The following is a 19677-nucleotide window of genomic DNA, read 5'->3' as shown; positions in this document are numbered from 1 at the left end:
ACGCATTCTTCGCTGGGGTCTCAAAAGTTTGTCTGGCGATATTTTAAGGGCCCCTCCTAGCACCTGGGCTGGGGCCCTGCTCAAATCCGGTTCTTCTCTTTGAGGAAAGGATTTGCTAAACAAATCTGCCCTTCACCTAAGAAGGCAGCATGCAGGAGTGGCTTGCCACGTAAATTGTTTCTAAGGACAGTTTGCTCTGTAAATTAAATGCTGTCATTTTCGTTGAATGTTGACTTTCGCATATGAATTGTTGGCACACAGATGGGTGCTGCTAATTACGAATAGGTTCCCTACGTCCATTAAGTCAGCCCTGTAGAACGTGTGCACATGGGCGACAGAAGGTAATAAAATTGCCTTCTTTTCTGATCTGACTATAATTTAGACTGGCTTGCTCTGTGGTCTGAATCAATACAGCCTTGCTCTCTCTGTGTACATAGAGAGCTGTTCTTCATATGCAAAGGTTACTCTGCCAGTGTGGATTCCAGAAACCACTGTTGTTCCAGCAAAGGCGAGATGGAAAGAGTTCGTTCCCAGCCATCCCTGCTCTTCTTGAACCAGGCTGTTCAGGGTTGAGGGCAGAGCCCCTGACTATGGCCTTCTTCATGGCCAACAATAATAATAGCAGCCCCCGATGCTGTTGACCTGGTGATCTATGAAAAATCTACGTGAGCTATTTCCAGTGTAACCATTATTATCCACATAGATGTGGGCATGGAGGCAGGAAGGGGACAAACAACTTGTCTAAGATCAACCACACCTGTGAGCTGATGGCTGAAATTGAGTCCAGTTCTCAAGGCAGAGCTTTCAACACTAGGCGTGACTCCCTGTCTCTGGGGGAAGCCCAGGTGTTTCTATATGATACAGGTGGAATGAGAGTCCGCCTCTGTAAGATCATCATGTTTGTCAGATCTGTGTTCCTTCCAGGTCTGAGGATCGCAGTTTGCTCTGCAGGATGTATTGGGGATGCTCTCCCCAAAACTAAAGTGGAGACATGAGAATTCACAAAGGTTACCTAGTATTTCACCAGCGCCTAGATTGGCAGGACCCCGCTGCCCCCTGAGACTTCTGCCTGTATTCCCCCTGCTTCTATCCTCAGGGCATCTTATTAGAATCCAGAACTGTCTTTGATTAGTGGTGACGTCCAGAGCACTTTCTCTGTCCAGCCTGTTATGGCTTGAGGTAAAAATATATCTACTACTTCCCGACCCACCTACTGCATGCCAAGTGCTTTAAATATATTAAAGGTATTTTTATTCTCATTTCATAGATAAGAAAACTAAGACCTGGAAGGATAAATGTTTTGCCCAGAGCCACACAGCTAGGAAGTGGCAGAGTCACATTTCAAACCATTTTTCTTTTTCTACTTTTCTGCATCCAGTTCAGCTTTGCATTCTAAGCAACTAACACATCGCCTGTAGCCTAGGAAATATCTGTTGAATGTCAAATGAAGACATGAATGACCCACAGTGAACTAGTCTGTGAAACAAAAGCTGAAGAAAATGCTACAGGGGAGGGGAACTCTTAAAGAAACTCTTGTCAAATATTAAACTGAATTTTGAACTCAGAGAATTAGAGCTGAATCTCTGTATGTCAAATTATTTGAATGAGAAGCTAAATCAGGAGACCACAAAGGTCCACAAACTGACACAAGCCTGGTGATTCTTAACTGTGAGCCCGAAGAGATTCTCAAGGCAATGCTTAGAGTCTGGTGGGCAGACCAAGTCTTCTTACCTGAACCAGGTCAGGAGTAGGTCTGGGGGAAGCTGGTCTGTCCCGTCTCCTCCATTGAGGCCACAAGGAAAGCAGAGGCTCTGGCTATTCTCACTTTTTTTTTTTTGAGAGAACAGAAGTTAAGGCTACTTTGTTTTATTGGTTTCCTTTTTTTTTTTTAATTTTTATCAGGGTATAGTTGATTTACCATGTTGTGTTAGTTTCATTTGTACAGCAAAGTGAATCAGTTATACATATACATATATCCACTCTTTTTTTTTTTTAGGTTCTTTCCCCATATAGGCCATTACAGAATATTGAGTAGAGTTCCTTGTTCTATATAACAAGTTCTTATTAGTTATCTATTTCATATACAGTAGTGTGTGTATGTCAGTCCCAATCTCCCAATTTATCCCTCCCCTCCTTATCCCCTGGTAGCCATTAGTTTGTTTTCTACATCTGTGACTCTACTTCTGTTTGGTAAATAAGTTCATTTGTACCCTTTTTTTAGATTCCACATGTAAGCAACTTCACATGATATTTGTCTCTCTCCGTCTGACTTACTTCACTTAATATGACAGTCTCTAGGTCCAGCCATGTTGCTGCAGATGGCATTATTTTGTTCTTTTTTATGGCTGAGTAATATATACCACTGTATATATGTACCACATCTTCTTTATCCATTCCTCTGAACCAACTCGACTCTGCATTTGGTCCCATCAATCCCACATTTGTGTCCTCCAAGATCTTGCTGCAGCCCTTCTGCCTGACATTCCCTGCCTTGCCCCCAAGCTCCCAATTAAAACTGCATTGGACAGTCATTAATTAGAGTAATTGCTTTCTGCTGTTTAAAGGGGAAAAAATGAGGGCTTCATCGAAAACTGCCTCTTTCTGTTTTTTCACACTAAACTGTGAACTTGTTGTTCCCACTCAATGAGTTCATCAAAGTGGGGCCATTAATTTACAACTGTGCCTAAAAAGGTTTCTGCGTTGTCTCCCCTTGGTGTCACCAGAAAGAAAAACAGCCCTTATTGCTTGGACAAGGGAGTCTCTCAAATGCAAATGGGATCTTTTCAGAAGGTCCTGCTGCCTCCAGCCCCTAGAATGCACTGTGACCTTTTCAGGTGGTCAAGTGGCCACTGGCCTCTTGGTATTTCTTGAATGTTCCACTCCACAACAGGGCCTTTGCACTTGCTCCTCCCTCTGCCTAGAAAGCTTTTCCCTTGATTTTTACAAAGCTCCTCCCTCATTTCATTCAGGCCTCTGCTTAAATGTCACCTCCTCAGAGAGGCCTTCCTATGACAGCCCCACTCACTTAACCCTCCCTGCATCACTGCTTTCTATACACACTTCCTGCTTTAATTTTCTTCATAGCACTTAGCACCACCTGACATATTATATATTTGTTTATTTTCTGTCCACCTCACCAAGACTGTAAACCCCATAAGAGCTCAGACTTTTTTTTAACATCATTGACTGTATCCCCAGTGCCTAGAACAATGTCTGGCACACAGTAGGATGCAATAAATATTTAATGAATGAATGAATGCCTGAATGGTAAGTTTCCTGCTGGATCCAGAGTTCAGTCTTCCCTTGTCCATCCCTGTTTCTCCAGCTCTCCTTCTCCTTTAAAACAAATCTCCTCTCGTTACTTTGTACTGGGCTATACATGGTCTTTCTTTTTTTCAAGGGGAGGAGTTTCAGTGAGGCAAGTTAAACCGCAGTTTATGATGGTGGTGAGTGCCTTGGCTTCCTCATCTTTGCTGTGTGACCTAGGGCAAGTGACGTGATCACTCGGATCCCCAGGGATCTGTGAAAAGAGGGTGATCATACCTCCTACCCCAGGGTTGTGTGAGGTTTTGAAAACGTACTATAGTAAGTGGTCTTTGACCGAGGATGAAGAGCGGCGAAGGAATTGAAGGTGCTGTCACAGCATCGGTTTTGGCAGAAGGAGCCCATTTTGGAATGTGCAGCCCTTTGTCTCAGGGGGATCACATTGGCATGCAGGAAGATGGCTTAGAGGGAGCTACACTGATAGCTTGAGTCTGGCAGGTTAGAGCAGCGTTTCCCAAAGCGTTGCATGGGAGATGATTGTAGGTGATACGCAAAACACTTTCTATTTTTAATTGCTATGAATTTTTCACGGGTACTAGAAAAATATTGGTTTTCCTTTTATGGCACTGATATGAAGTTTCCTTTTAAAATGATTTATTGTGTGAAAGAATTAGCCAATTTAAAGAAAAATATTAAGTAAATAAACTGTACCTGTGGCACACAGGTATGAGAATTCATGATGCTGATTCTCAAATGGCTGACATTTGGAAAACCTGGTTATAAGCGGGTTCTCAAGTAGGTTCCTAGAACCAAACTCCAGACACCCAAATCCAGTGCAGCTAGTGACACGTGGATTTGTTGTTTTGGGTTCATGAAGCTGACAGGTGAAGCAACAGATAGCACATACATAGAGTGGGATTTGAAATGGAGCTTGTGATTACAGAATCCCCGTGCCAATTCCATCTCCTATGGCCAGCCCTCATCAGAGACATCCTTTCGGCCTCTGATCCAGAGACTCGGCTGATAACAATGATGAAGATGATAATGATGTGGTGATGATGATGGTGGTGATGATGATGATGGGATGATACAAAGTAAAAGAAATAGTGCTGAATACTTATATACACTTAGGATGGGCCAGACCCTGTTCCAGGTGCTTTAAGTGATTTGTGATTGCTTCATTTCATATTATGAGTTAGGCACTATTATTATCTCCATTTTTCAAATGAAGAAACCAGTGCTGGGTACTTTATACATGTTATCAATTTAATCCACACAACAAATTCACAAAGGTCATAATCATCCCTGTATACAAAGAAGTAAACTCACCCAAGGTCATGCAGCTAGTCAGTGGCAGGTGGGAGACTCAGACTCAGACAGTCTGACTCCAGAGAGCTTATCCCTAACCACTACACTACACTACACTGCTCCTCCAAGAACAGGACAACGAATGAGTCATGTCTCTGCCTGTGAAGCTTAGTAGGGGAAGTAGATGTGTGGGCACTTAAAACACATCTGAATTAAACAAGTAACATGTTAGACTTTATAAGCAGGTGTTGTGTGTACACAAGGGAATGGGAAGTTGATTCTGATCTGTGACATCCTGGAGGGCTCCAGGGAAGAAGTGGCATTTGATCACAGCCTTGAAGGTCGTCAGTAGTTGAGAGGATGAAGCGGGGTGGGGGGGCACTCTAAGATGAGAAAACAACAAGAGCAAAAGCAAAAGCAGGGAACCTGGAAGTGCAGGGTGAGCTGAACGATGCTCTGAGGAGATGGTTAGCCCAATCAAGGCCAAAGCCTTCCCAGGGTCTTGGGGAACTTGAGGGGTGATGCACTGCCCCAAAACATGGATCCTCTTCTCATCTCCACTCCATTTTGATTTTCTTATTTTGAGCTTTTTTTTTTTTTTTTTTTTTTTTTTTTGCTGTACACAGGCCTCTCACTGCTGTGGCCTCTCCCACCGCGGAGCACAGGCTCCAGACGCGCAGGCTCAGCGGCCATGGCCCACGGGCCCAGCCTCTCCACGGCATGTGGGATCTTCCCGGACCGGGGCACGAACCCGTGTCCTCTGCATCAGCAGGCGGACTCTCAACCACTGCACCACCAGGGAAGCCCTTATTTTGAGCTTTTTTATGAGTGCTTTCATGAAAGACAGAGGGGGACTTCCCTGGTGGTCCAGTGGTTAAGACTTTGCCTTCCAATGCAGGGGGTGCAGGTTCAACCCCTGGTCGGGGAGCTAAAATCCCACATGCCTCCTGGCCAAAAAACTAAAACATAAAACAGAAGCAATATTGTAACAGATTAAGTGTACCCCAACCTGACCCTAGATAGAAGGTACAAGAAATTTAAACACCACCTCGGTGAGCTTATTATTCCGATAATACCAAATAGCACATGCCATAATTCAAAATTCAGAAATGACAGAAAAGTTGGAAGGGAATGTCACCCACAATCCCACTAGGCAGAGCAATCCTTGGTCAACATTTTGCTTTTTTTTTCCTCCTGGTATTTACTCAGAGCATATATTTTAATAACATAATCCTGATCACACCGTATGCAGTTTTGAATTTCACTTTTTCCCCCACTTTTACCATTTTAACACAAAGCTTTTCATCGTTTATTGCCATTCTATGTAAACATTTTTAGTAACTGCATAAGTTTTATCACATACCAGAGTTTATTTAACCACGCTCGGATTTTCAAACATTTGTTTCTTTGTCAAATTTTGGACCCTGTAAATAAGGTTTGGGTGAAAATCCTTGTGCATGAAGATTTTGCTGCATTTTGGATTCTAATATTGGGACAGAGTCCCAGAAATGGAATTACTGAATCAAGGGAAAGGAGCATACGTGAACACCTTGGCTACATAATGACAAATGGCCCCATCATAGACTTGGAGCTGGCCACAGATGCAGCAGGATGTCTCTGAAAGAAGGACTCAGGTCAGTGTAGGGCGATGAGCACAGACATTAGAGTCAGACAGACCTGGGTTGGAATCTTATCTCTGCCTTGTGACCTTGAGCCTCAGTTTCCTTATCTGTAAAACAGGATTTCTCAACCTGGGCATTATTGACATTTGGGCTAAATTCTTTCTTGTGGGGACTGATCTGTGCATTGTAGGATGTTTAAGAACATTTCTTCCCTCTACCCATTAGATGCAGTAACAGCCCCCCGGACATGGCACCAGAAATATCTCCAGATATTGCCAAACATCCCCTGGGAGGCAAAATCACCCTGGTTGCAGATCACTGCTCTAAAGCTAAAATAATATAAACATACCCTATAGAGCCTTGTGAGGAATAGAAACAATGCACGTGAGGTGCTTTTTCACAGTACCTGGTATAGGGTAGGCGCTCAATGAATGGCAGCTGGGACTGTTCATGTAGAGCCATGTTTCTCCACATTTTCCATCTGCAGGTCCCCTGGGGATCTTCCCTGCCCACCTGCCACTAAAAGAGAATTTCCTCCTCTGATTCTTTTTTGAGGTTCTTGCATATATTTTCCTGCTGTGGCAAATGGAGAGAAGGAGGGTCAGACTCTAGGTTAGGCTTGATAAGAGGCAGACGGATGTAGGGAAGCAAACCTTCCCCCCCACCCCGCCCCACTGCTATCTGTTTAACTCCTGCATCACTGTTCAGATATTAAGCTTAGTGGATTGTACTCTGGTTAGGTCGTCTTGATGAGGCCTTAGGACTCTGGCAGCATAGAAGTTTCCTTTCCTCTGACAACTCCTATCAGAAATAGTGGTCACTTGGAATCTTGCCTCAAGAAGGATTTTTAAGGCTGCATCTACACTTAGTGGATACAGGCTCTGTGATTGACTAAGCATGTCTGCCATGGGCATGGAAGAGCAAGGGGAATATTTGCCATTTCCACCCTCAGGTGAGACCTCATCTCCATAGTCTCACTCCCACAGAGGGGGTGAATGGTCCTCTTGTCAATTTTCTTTTGAAGAAGTGGCCCTTTTCCTCAGATAGGAAATGGGAACCTAGAAGGCAGGCCCTGGGCCTTCAGAGGAGAATCTCCTGCCTCTCACTGAGCCTCACTTTCTTGGGTTTGGATTTTAGGTAGAAAGTGTCATGTTAAAAAGTACAGCTGGATGGCAGAGAACTGGTGGGCTCTGCAGGCTTGGTTTCAGCTGGGCAATGAAGGATTGGGAATGGGGGCTTTAAACTCCAGTAGGAGTTGATGTTGCAGTCATGAGTCTGAAGGCAGAATTCCTTCCTCTTCAGGGTCCTCTATCTTTTCTCCTAAGGCCTTCCTTCAACTGACTGGATGAGACCCACCCACATTATGGAGGGTAATCTGCTTTACTGAAAATCTACTGGCTTAAATGTTGATCCCATGTAAAAAACAGCTTCACAGCAATATCTAGTCTAGTGTTTGACCAGCCAACTGGGCACCGTAGCCTAGCCCAGTTGCCACATAAAATTCACCATCACAGGTATCTTAGAGGAGTGTCTCCCCAAGTGTGCAACACCTCCCACTGTGCATGAGGTGATTTCCAGTGGGACGGGGCAGTGCCTTAAATAACATTGGTCATGGGAGTGACTCTTTTAAATTCTATTTTAATGCTAATTACTTTCAGAAGAAAGGCTCTACTTGATATGAGCCCCTAACAACGCTCTCACTCATTATTTATAAGAGTAGAAAGCAGGACCAGAATTCAGCTATAAATTGATTACGCTGTTTCCTTTTCATCAGGTTAACTTTCACAATGACCTTCTGTTTATGGCAGGTGATACTGATTTTCCGTTTATGGCAGTGACATGATGTTTCCTTTTTAGATATATGTATTTTTAAAAACAAAGGGAGTCCATTGAAGATTAAGTAGATAATGGTACGGGTGGTGTTTGGATTCAGCTACACTCACGAAGGTTGCTTACAAGCAATCCAAGTTTGAGAAACACAACCTTAGCCAAGAAAAGTCAGGGCTTCAGGCCCAGCCAGCATCCCACAGGAGGATCTTCCCTCCATGGCCAGTCTGGGAGCATACAGCTTTGGTTTGATTAAGGAGAAGGCTGGTTTCCTTCTGAGAAAGCGTGAGAAAGACCAGAGTGTTCTCAAGGTTTGCCAGCGTTGAGAAAATTAAAACATGCCCCTCAAGGAGCACAGTTAAGTGCATGGATTCTGGAGCCAGACTGCCGGGGTCAAATCCTCCCTCTGCTGCTCATAGCTGTGCACCCCTGAGAAGTTATTTAACCTCTTTGAGCCTCTGTTTACTCATCTGTAAAATGGGTTTATAAAGGTACCTACTTTATAGGGTATTGTGAGAATCAAATGAATTAGTGCTGTCGCATAACGAGTGTCATTTAGGACTGAGTCGCTGTTGTTGGGAACGACTGACAAAGAAAAAGAATATTGTGACACAGTGCTCTGAATGCTGTACCCAAGAAAGTACAGTGTGATATGAGACACAGGGGAGTGCGGGAGATTCCAGGATGGCTTCCTGGAGAAATTAATATATAAGCCGATACCTGGATAATCAGTAGGAGTTAGCCTGGAAAAGAGGAGAGAGAGAATGTTCTGGATAGAGGGAATAGCGTATGCCCAGGCTTAAAGGCAAGTGACAGTTCTTGTGACTGCAAAGAAGGCAGTGCTGGTTACAGCAGAGGATGTGACAGAGGGTGTGTCCCAAGGTGAGGGAGGCCAGAAGCAGACACATACAAAGGGCTTTCTGTGCCTTGTTAGAAACAAGGGGTCCCAGAAGGGCAGGACTGGAGTTATCTTAGCAGCCCTCTGTGCCTGAAACAGCACCCCAGACCTGGAAAGCCCTTGACAGTCGTGTGGCGAATGAACAAATGCTTTCCTCTCTGCTTGATGTGTGGCCTGGAGGTCTCATGGGACCACTCCCATTGAATGAGGGAATCTCAGGATGGAAATCTCTGCCGAGATCTCCAGGCACATCTTCTCTGCAAGTCTTGGCTGCCTGAAGGATCTGAAATGTTACTTCTGTCCACAGGTGACCTGGTGTCCCGAGCGATGCATCACCTGCAGCCCCTCAATGCCAAGCACCATGGCAATGGCACCCCCCTGCACCACAAGCAGGGGGCGCTCTACTGGGAGCCTGAGGCCCTGTACACCCTCTGCTATTTCATGCACTGCCCGCAGATGGAATGGGAAAATCCCAACGTGGAGCCCTCCAAAGTCAACCTCCAGGTGGAAAGGTAAGACTTGTGTTGGCTTTGGATGGCCAAAGAGAGGGGCTCCCTTCTGGCCAACACCACCTTATGGTGAGTAGGTATTGCCTCCAGGGTGGTACAGGAGTGGGGGAGGAGAGGGATGCTGGGGGTCAGAATTGCCCAGTTTCCAGAAACTCACTGGAGGGGTCTAGATGACCTTGAGGGGTTATCTGAGACCTGGGTGGAATCTTTGAAATGGGTTTGCATAGGGCTGGCCCAGTTTGGGATAAAAGTGGCCTGGGTCAGAAGAGAGGGTCTTCACATCTGGAGGGATGAGGCCTCTGCAGTGCAAGGGGGCTTCCTTGTGAAGGCAGCTTAGGGGGATACCAGCTCCTTGGGTGGGAGATGTTTTATCTTCATTTCACCCTGTCTGCCCTGGGGATTCCAGGGGGAAACCATAACACTTGCTCAGCCAGAAGTGGGCCTCTCATGTGGGCAGGAGACAGCATAGCAGTTCCCATGAAGCAGAATCCTCATGGCAGAGAAGGAAGGGAGGGCTCCCTGGAAGAGGAAGCTCCCTCTGACCTGGCTTCTGCTGCTCCCCAGCGCCATCCGTCCACTTCCCCGTGCCTCAGCCTCCACATCTGTAAACGAGCAGCTGCACTAAGAGCTTTCCAGGTTGCCTTCTACCTGGAAAATCCCAAGATTTTCTGAGGATGGTTTCACCCCCTCAGAGGCAAGGAATCCAAACCACCACCAGGAAAGGAGGCTGCCTGGAGGCGTCCCCTCTTCCCCTGGGAACAGGTCCACAGAGATATGGACCTGTTCCTAAGGGAACATCTCGTCCCAGCATCTGACAAATCAGGCCCCTCCTCCTGTGTACACAGGCTTGTTCACTCTAACTACTGCAGTAGTGACGCTGTTTATCGAGTGGTTAAAGAACAGGCTCTGTGATCCAGACTTCTGGGTTCAAATCCAGGCTCTTCCAATTAAAAGCCAGGGTGTCTTGGAAAAGTGCCTTTAACCTCCCCGTGCCTCCGTTTCTATGTCTACAAAATAGAGGTCCTAAGAATAAATCCTTCATAAAGCTGTTTGAAGATTGAGTGCATTGAACAGTGCCCAGCACGTAGTAAGTGCTCAATAAATGTTCCCTTTTATTATTGTTGTTGGAGATCTTATCCGCAAATAGCTGAACAACTCCCAGTTTGGGCTCAATGCACTTTTCTTTGTTAAATGGTTCCAAGTGGTTTTAAAACACTCACTGGATGCTCTGTTTCTGCCAGGATGGATCGGGCTTAATTGGGCTCCTAAACCATGTCTCTTGGCTTTCAGTTTAGAGTAGAGGATGGAGGATGAGCGAGACAGAAGTTGACTCTTTTTTTTTTTTAATCCCAAGTTAGCATCAATATTTCAATCCAGTCTGGAATTAACTTAATCAGAGGATTACTCATGTCTCCCGCCATCCAGGCCAAATCAAGTGGGTGCCGTGTGCATATTTTCATGTGCCAAATATGCCCAAAGAGGAGAGGTGGCAACATGCCCGTGGTCCCTGGGCAGAAAACAACCTCAGTCAGACACACCAAGACGTTGCTTTCTATGAGTATGAATCGTGCCGGCTGGGAGGATGGAAACTATCGGCCTTGGCCTTTGGGGTACCTAGTTCTTCAGTCCCCATCCCTACCCCAGCAGCCTGTAGAATAGGGCAGTTTCTCTGACTCACCTACCCCGCCACTCTTCAATTCCCGCCTCTATGCAGATGACAACCCCTCCATCTCCAGCCAGACGTCACCACCTCTGAGCTCCAGAACCTGATCCAGCTCAGCCTTCCAGTTTCCACTGTCAAGTCTCACACTCTCAGGCTGGTTCTTCTCAGGGCACCTTATTCTCTTCTGCCCAACACAGCAAATGTGTGTGTGTGTGTGTTTATTGCCTGTGAGCTTCATAAGGGCACGGAACACATCTGTTTTTGTTGTCACGCCACACCTAATGCCAAGCTCAACATCTGGTATATATCACAAAGTCAGTAAATATTTGTAGGATGAAAGAAGGGACAAATCCGTTGATCCAACTGCCTATGGAACATTTCCATCAGGAGTGCCCACAACCACCTCAAAACTAAAGCCAACATCTTTCCCCCCAAACCGACTGTTCCTCCTTTCCCCCCCACCCCCAGTCTCTAAGAATGGCATCACCATCAACCCATTCACCTCGGTCAGAAAACTGGGACTCACTCTACACTCCTTCCTCTCCTTCCCTCCTTCCTACAGCCAGCTGGTCAGTAGGTCTCACTGATGCTACTTCTGTGCCGTCTCCCGTTCCTCTAATCCTTCCTCCCCAGATTGCTGCCTCACTGCATGGTTCAGTCCCTCGTTTCCTCTTACTGCTATTACTGCATTTGATTTCTAAATGGTCTCCCTGGACGGGAGGCTTAATATTCTCTGACCAGCTCCATCCTCATGGCCACCAGATTGAAACTTCTAAAATATACATCTCATCGTGTGACATACCCCCTGCCCCCAACTCAACACAGTTTCATGGCTCCTGTTATATTTTCTGTTATGTAGTTTCCATCTTCCCTTCCGGAATCTATTTCAGGATTCAGAGTGTAGTTGAAGTGTCTGTAAGTCTAGGGAGACCATCTAAGGATTCCAAACTTTCTGGGACAAGTTTTAAAGAGGCATGAGCTGCAAGGGGGAGCCGAGTAAAGAGAACATGTCCTAGAATTTGTCAGAGTCAATTATCTTGGTCTTTCCATTCCTCCTTGGACGACACAAAACAGAAAACACTTGTCATTTTTTGAGTTCTGTTCACTTTGGTCCTCTGGAAAGAGTATGGATTTGGGAGTCAGATCGACCTTTGGGTTTGGATCCCAGCTCTGCTTCTAGTTCTGGGACCTTGAATGAGTCATTTCACCGCTATTGAAACTCTTCTCCTCAACTGTGAAATGAGAACAAAACCAGCCTCTTGGGACTGGAGGAAGCAATGGATTAGATACTGTAGCTAAGACATCCAGTGCCATGCCTGGCACAAGGGGAGCTCCCCTCACCCCCACCAAAAAGGAGCTGATACAATACATCTTCTTTTTATTTTTTGGCTCTAAAATGTTATTATCGTTGTCCCTGAAGGAGCCTGTGTATGATTCCTTCCAGACGAAAAGCTGTTTCTTCCCGTTCCACGATAGGCTAGGCATTGATATCTATTAGCGTCTGAAAACACACAGGTAAGGGCTTCAGAGGAGGAGAGGACTCTTGTTTCCAGACAAGTGTTTACAGCAGCTTCATACCAAAACTTACAAACAAGACGTTTCCAGTGGGAGGTAGGATTCTAATTTGGAGCTGGTTTTTTTTCTCTTTTTCTGTCTTCTTTTTCCCTCCAAATCAAAAACATTTCCTTGACTCTCTATCTCTGTTCTGGCAAAGTCAAGTAAGGCCATGGTGTTTATATGGTTTTCCATAAACTCTTCAAGAACAGGAGCTGAATATTATGTGCTTTTTGTCCACGCCGAGCAGAAGGCCTGGAACATATTTGTTGACTGAAATACGGATTGTGTTGTGCCTCAAACCATCTCTGCTTGTCAGAAGAGCCTTTCTTGGCTGGAGTACTTGGAACTAGGCCTCCGTATACCATTTGACTCTTTCATGTGGGCATAGCTTTCCAGTTGCTACGTTGGTTTTGGATAGCTTCGTTTTTCACTGTGGGGTTTTGAAGAAGCCCAGTACCAGTATAAAATTTCTGTAGTTTAAGTTGTTCCAGGACTTTGGCTACTATTTTTTGAGCTTCTGAAATCTTTCAGTCCCTCAGATACTTTATTTAGGGAAAAAAAAAAAAAAAACTCAGATAAATCTTGTATGATTATGATTAGGCTATATTCATTTTCCAAATAGTAATGATAAATGTAAACACCTCAGTTTTGAGGATGGGGGTCATGTGTAGCTACTACTATTTTTTAATAGAATCATCTTAAATCTATGACAAAATTTCCCTGCCCCAAATCATTACTGGAAAGACTAGTGATTCCTAGATGTGTTTGGCCATGAATGATTTCAGTAATTTGTCATCATAAAATTAAAAGGAGTAGGATAAATAGGAGTGTTTTGTTGCCTGCAGTAACTGATCTTGCCCGAGAGGAACAGAGATCAGCTTCACCTAGAAGACTAGACTCTCCCCGAGTCTCATGGGAAACAAACCAGAATTTACATCTAGGCAGTGGCAGCTTTCGCCCCTTTTGTAACAGAGCTGTGTAAACAGATGTGGCAGACATCTCTTTCCCTGTGTCTACCAGGGAAATCTCAACCACAAACATGAGTATCCAATCACCAACTATTTGAGGAAAACGAATGGAAGAAACAGAACAGTCTTAACAAATGGAAGAATTTACACTTGAGGAAATAGAGTTAATAAAGAAAACCTACCAGATATTAGAAGTTAATGGTACCCAAATACATCTTCTAAGAAACCCTCCCAAAAGATCACCCCAGCACATCAGTATGTGACAGGTGGTATCCAAATTTTAACACACGCCAACAGACATACCCAGGGTTATGCAAAATTTCCAGCCTTCTAATTAGAACCCTTCCCCTTTCTTTCCCATCAAGGAATGTATATCAGAACACAAGTGAGCAGAGGTATCCTTGATACAAGCAGCACTACTAGTAGGAATGCTTAGTTGCAAGAGTTGAACCTGCTGAGCAGAAAGAAAACCTCTGGGAGGCCCAGTGTAGGCAGAGGGTTAATAAATCCTTGCCACTCCTGCATGAGAATCTGACGTTGGGTTAATTTTCTCGCTCTGTTCCCCTGGAAAAATGATAAGAACTACAATATCAACTACAATATCAACTGTGTTACTAAGCAACATTGCTTATGGACAGAATGACCCTAGGTTGGTACATTAGATCTGGCCTTGTAGTACTATAGATGGTATAAATACCAAGTATCTATAGTACTTGGTATAGTACTTCCAGAGCTTTGGGCTTCCTTGAATTCACTGATCCTTATAACTGGCAATGTCCCTTGCAGGGACCTTGAAAGCTACTTCTGTGGAGTTGTTACAAGAGATATTGGGGTTCGTAAAGCAGGGCGGTTCTCACAACCACCCAACTGGATCTTATCTCCTTGCACCTCAGTGTCACTCGGGCAGAAGATAGCTCTGAGACGGCTGGGTGAATCGTTATAAAGACTCCCAGTAAAAGGAACGTCTGATGTTGTCATGCGGGACAAGTGTGGCCTATGCTGGTCCCATGAGTCTAAATGTTTAGTGGAGCTTAAGAAGACTTCTAGAGGGCATTGAAGCTGGAGAAGCAGGCTTTGAGCCCACACAACCTGGAGCAGTGCCCAAGTTGCACCCCAGGATTGCTCAGAGCCATAGACACTGGAATTTATACCACTGAGGCTGAACTTTGCCCACTCCCAGCAGGACCTCTGTCACCATTACCCCTGAAAACTGAATGTCTCTGCTACCACTCTTGTCATGTTCCATCTATGTCACACCACTTGCCTCTAAATCAGTGGAGCCTGGGTCACATCCCTGCACCCTAGTAGCAGGGGTGTCTGGAAAGGTGAATTTCTACCTTGTTGAACTATGGAATAATAATATGGGAAATTCTCCAAACAGTAAGGTCATCAGCGGTTCCAAGCACCCAAAAAAGTTGACAAAGGTTCACTACACTCTTCTACTTAACTCTTTTTTAAAATAAATAACACACAAGTGAATCATTTGCACAGTTCAGTACCTCTGACCATTATTAGCCACACAGCTCACAACTGATTGGCTTACACACCACAGTGAATGCTCCCCAACATAAAGACTGCTTGGGCTGACACCCTAGGAACCTCAACAGCAAGAAGGAGGAGACAGGAGGACTGTTTTTTCCTGACATCTTAAGCAGCAGTGCAGAACGCCTTTCCCCAGAGGAAGAATGCTACTTTCTCACCTTCTTGAGGGCAGTGATCACATCTGGCACAAAAGTCCCCTAAAATGTCCACCCAGTGCTAGTGGGTCCTGGAGAAATTCATAGTCAATATATGAATGGGGACAACCCAGAGTGGGAGAACCATATATTAGACCTGTTTTCTGCAGGGCTACTTGTGGGCTTTTGTGGGCTCGCCTGGAATTCCAACCATTATATAAATGGTTCTAATGAAAAACAAAATGCATGTTGAATTCTAAATAATTAACTTAAGAAACAAAGTTTTAAAACATGACCTATTTGTGAAGAAACAAAGTTTTAAAACATGATCTATTTGTGACATGAGCGTTGCTGCAATTTATTTCATCTGGCCAGGGTAAAAGCAACTCTAATCCCAATATTTTTCAAACTGTAGGTTATAGCCCATTAATGGGCCATTAAACCAATGCAGTGCAGAGATTGGCAAACCATACCCCACAGACCAAGTCTGGCCTACTGTCTGTTTTTATAAAGTTTTATTGGAACACAGCCATACCCACTTGTTTACATATTATTTATGGCTGCTTTTGCACTTGTGGTTAGTTGTGACAGAGACCAAATGGCCCACAAGGCTGAAAATACTATTTAGCCCTTTCCCCTGATGCTGTGGGTTATAACCTGCATTTTTAAAAAATTAAGTAGAATTGAATTAAAAAATAATCAAAGTAGCTTGCATTGAGGGAAGGTAACTGTGTTTCTTGAAAGTTTGTTGGTTTTTTGTTTTTGTTTTTTTTGGTTACATTAACTTAACTGGAGTTGATTAACTTGCCAAGGTCATGCAGCTAACGTTGCAGAACTAGTGTCTGAACTCCTGGCATCAGGCCCTGCTCTGTGCTTGTCTTCGTTAGTCTGTCTTGCTGTCCATGGACTATGGTTTTAAAGAAATAATATTTGAAAGCCTCATCGCTAATCTCTAGAATCTTTTTATAATCTATATGAATGTTTACAGTATATAAAACTAATATACTTATTAAATAAAATATAAGTACACAAAAACTTTAAAGAAGAAACTTTGAGTCACCCATAGTCTCTGCATCCAGGAATAAGCACTGAGACCATATGGGGTATTTCCTTCCAATCTTAGTTTTCTGTGTATATTCAAAACGTGTTTTGTTGTTTCACAAAATAAGGACTGTTCCATCATTGGATATGGAATTTAAAGTCAAGAGAAAAGCTGAGAACAGGCATGTCAAACATGCTTCATTCCTGTCGAAGATGATAAAACTGAGGCCTAGAGGGATGAGTGGACTTTTCTGGAGTCATAAGCATATTTTCAGTGGATTTGCAAGGCAGTGCCACAGTGCCTTGCACATGCTTTGCCCTCTTCTTGGACCACTGCCTCCCCTCTGCTCCGTCATCTCACTACCCCCATCCGTTCATCCTTCAAGACTCATTTTAGGCATCACCTCCTCCAAGATCCCTTTCCTACAACCTCAGGATGCACTGAGTGTCCAGGGCCTAGCTCAGTGGATAGCATATAGTAAGTGCTTAATAAATGCTCGCGGAACTGAACAGAGCTGGGTCTGAAACCTATATGTTCTGGCTTTCGGCCCAAAGAGCCATGTTGCCAGTGTCAACTCAGACAGCCCTTAGATTGCCACTGGCTCTGCTGATCACATGCTTCAGGCCTCAGTTTTCTTAGCTGTACACAAAAAATAATCATTCCTACTTCATGGAGCTGTTTCAATGACTAATGAACTAACTTATGTAAGTGCCACACACAATCACTGACACTTAGCAGGTGATCCGTCAACGGCAGGGATTATTATTTACTTCTTTAAACCAGGTTGACCTCCTCTTAGACATTATAAGAGGTTTTGATCAACACTTAGTATGTGGCAGGTCCTGCTCTATATCTCGTGTGTATTAACTAATTCAATCATCACAGTACCCCTTGAGGCAGAAGCTAGCCTCACCTCTCCTCATTTCACAAATGAGGAAACTGAGGTGCAGTGAGGTTAAGTAAGTTGTACACTTGGGCAGGTCTGGGAGTATCAAAGACATCAAATGAATGCTGCATCGCTATAGGGAAGGAAGCTCTCTGCTAAGGGAACAGAATGCATACCATGGAGGGCAGGAAGGTGAGAAAACAGAAAGCAAGACCTTGTTCTGAAGAGGTGTTGGGTAGCGCAACAAATTAGACAGGAAAGAAGGTTGAGAGACCCGCCAAGGTGTCAGGACTTTCTCCTATAAGGAGTGAGGAGCTGGAAAGGATTCTGAGAAGGGAGGTAAAGAGACCAAAACTGCGTCTGATTCCTTGTAAGCCCTCCCTTGATGGAGGCATAAGGATGCCCGAAGGAAGGTAATGAACATTTGATGCACCTACTATGTGCCATGTGCTATGTGAGCTACTTTACTTTCAGAGTTTAATTTAATCCTTACACTCAACTTTGTGAGGTAGAAATGCCTTCGTCTACAGATGAGACGATTAAGTCTAGTTGCTACTAGTAGGAAAATGCTATTTGGAAGCTATTTAGGTAAAGCTAAGGACCTTCACAGCGCATTAATTATATCTCTGGATATTTTTTATTGTGGAGCCAGAGTTTATATCTTGGTTCTAACACTTACTAGCTCTGTGACCTTGAACAAGTTACTTAACCACTCTGAGCCTCAGTTTTCTTATCTGTAAAATGGGAGCTATCATAGAATCTGCTTCAGAGGGCTGTTGTGAAACTATTATGTGTTAATATATAGAAAGCACTTAAAATCCATCATGCATTAGTCTCTTTATAGATAATGGCCATTATTATTCTCACTGTCATGGTGCTTATATCCTAGGTGTATACTATAGCAGGCCTTCTCAAATTTTAACGTACATTTGAATCCCCTGGGACCTCATTAATATGCAGATTCTATTCATTAGGTCTGGGGTGGGGCCTGAAATGCTTCATTTCTAATAAGCTCCCAGGTGGTGCTGATGCTTCTGGTCCATGGAGCATCACATGAATAACAAGATACTGTGTTGTCATTCATTTCCCCAACCTACTCCACCCCCTATTTTCAGTTACATAAGGGCAAGAAATAAGCCTTTTGTTGATTTTTGTCTCTCTAGTAGAGCTTAGCACATAATAGGTGCCTAAGAAATATTTCTCAGGCTCTGGGGGCTGGATTGAGCCTTGCAGGGCCTCTACTCTTACCTCATGAGGTGCTGGATCCCTCTGCAATTTGCCGAAATGAATGGATTTCAGAAGTCAGATGTGGCCAGCCTGTGGAACTCTCAGGCTTTGGAGAGGCAGCCAAGGGAAGGTGCTGAGCATCCAAATATAATGATCATCTTCCACTTAACAAGGTGGCCAGCTCCTCTCAAGAGGCTTGGGAACAGCAAATTAGCCACAAGTGTGCAGGAGAAAGGTGAGGCAGGATTTGACAAGTGTCCTACCCGGGGAGAGGCAGCAGGGCAAATCCTAAACCACACCAGCTAAAGGGCTGTTAAACATGTCTAGACAAAAAAAAAAAAAAAAGCCTTCCCTGGTGGCACAGTGGTTGAGAGTCTGCCTGCCGACGAAGGGGACACGAGTTCGTGCCCCGGTCCGGGAAGATCCCACATGCCGCGGAGCGGCTGGGCCCGTGAGCCATGGTCGCTGAGCCTGCGCGTCCGGAGCCTGTGCTCCGCAACGGGAGAGGCCACAACAGTGAGAGGCCCACATACCGCAAAAAAGAAAAAAAAAAAAACACGTCCAGCCCTCAGGGCTTGTCAAACTGTTTACACGCAGTTGCCCAGGAGTTTTCTCCCAGCCAAAGGGGGTGCAGTTGCTCCTGACCACAGGTAATAAGCTGGGGGCTCAAGTTTAAAAACAGCCCCCTCTCCTGATATGGGAGGTTAGTCTGAACAAATGCATGTGCTTCACTTGTTCATTTCAAAACCCAGGTCTTTTCTGAATCCCAGTTAACTGGCTGCCACAGCAGTCTGGTCTGGTCTGACACCAGCTTCTCTTTATTTAAAGGAAAAATAAGGGAAACCTTACCTTTATGATACAAAGACTAAGGAACTAGTAGTGCTGCCCTATCCAGTATAGTAACCACTAGCCACGCAAAGCTGTTTAAGTTTAAATGAATTTAAATTGAATAAAACTAGAGCTTCAGTTCCTTAGTATCACTCGCCTCTTTTCAAATACTCAATAGCTAGATGTGGCTAGTGGTTCCTGCGTTGGATTCCGCAGAGATAGGACCTTTCCAACATCACAGAAACTTCTATTGGACGTCGCTGAACTAGAGACTCAGTGCACATAGTGTCCCCATTGCAGGAAAAAGAGCCCATGATAATCCCACTCCTGAAGCAGTAAGGTAGGAAGTGTAGAGACCAGGGACCAGCTCCCCTACCGAGGCATTTTGTATGTTTCCATGTT

The 19677-nt window shown here is 44.5% G+C and overlaps 1 protein-coding gene across 1 annotated transcript in view; it reads left to right on the top strand.

Moving 5' to 3' along the window:
- BTBD11 (BTB domain containing 11) overlaps positions 1-19677 on the top strand; it is a 301676-nt gene that overhangs the window by 187510 nt on the left and 94489 nt on the right. Inside the window, 1 exon segment of the mRNA XM_032647116.1 lies at positions 9227-9431. Within this exon segment, the coding sequence (XP_032503007.1) occupies positions 9227-9431 (205 nt within the window).

Source organism: Phocoena sinus, chromosome 10 (assembly GCF_008692025.1).
Source record: "Phocoena sinus isolate mPhoSin1 chromosome 10, mPhoSin1.pri, whole genome shotgun sequence".
Lineage (NCBI taxonomy): Eukaryota > Metazoa > Chordata > Mammalia > Artiodactyla > Phocoenidae > Phocoena > Phocoena sinus.
Note: the sequence above shows the minus strand (reverse complement) of the source record. Positions and strands in the feature narration are given on the sequence as shown.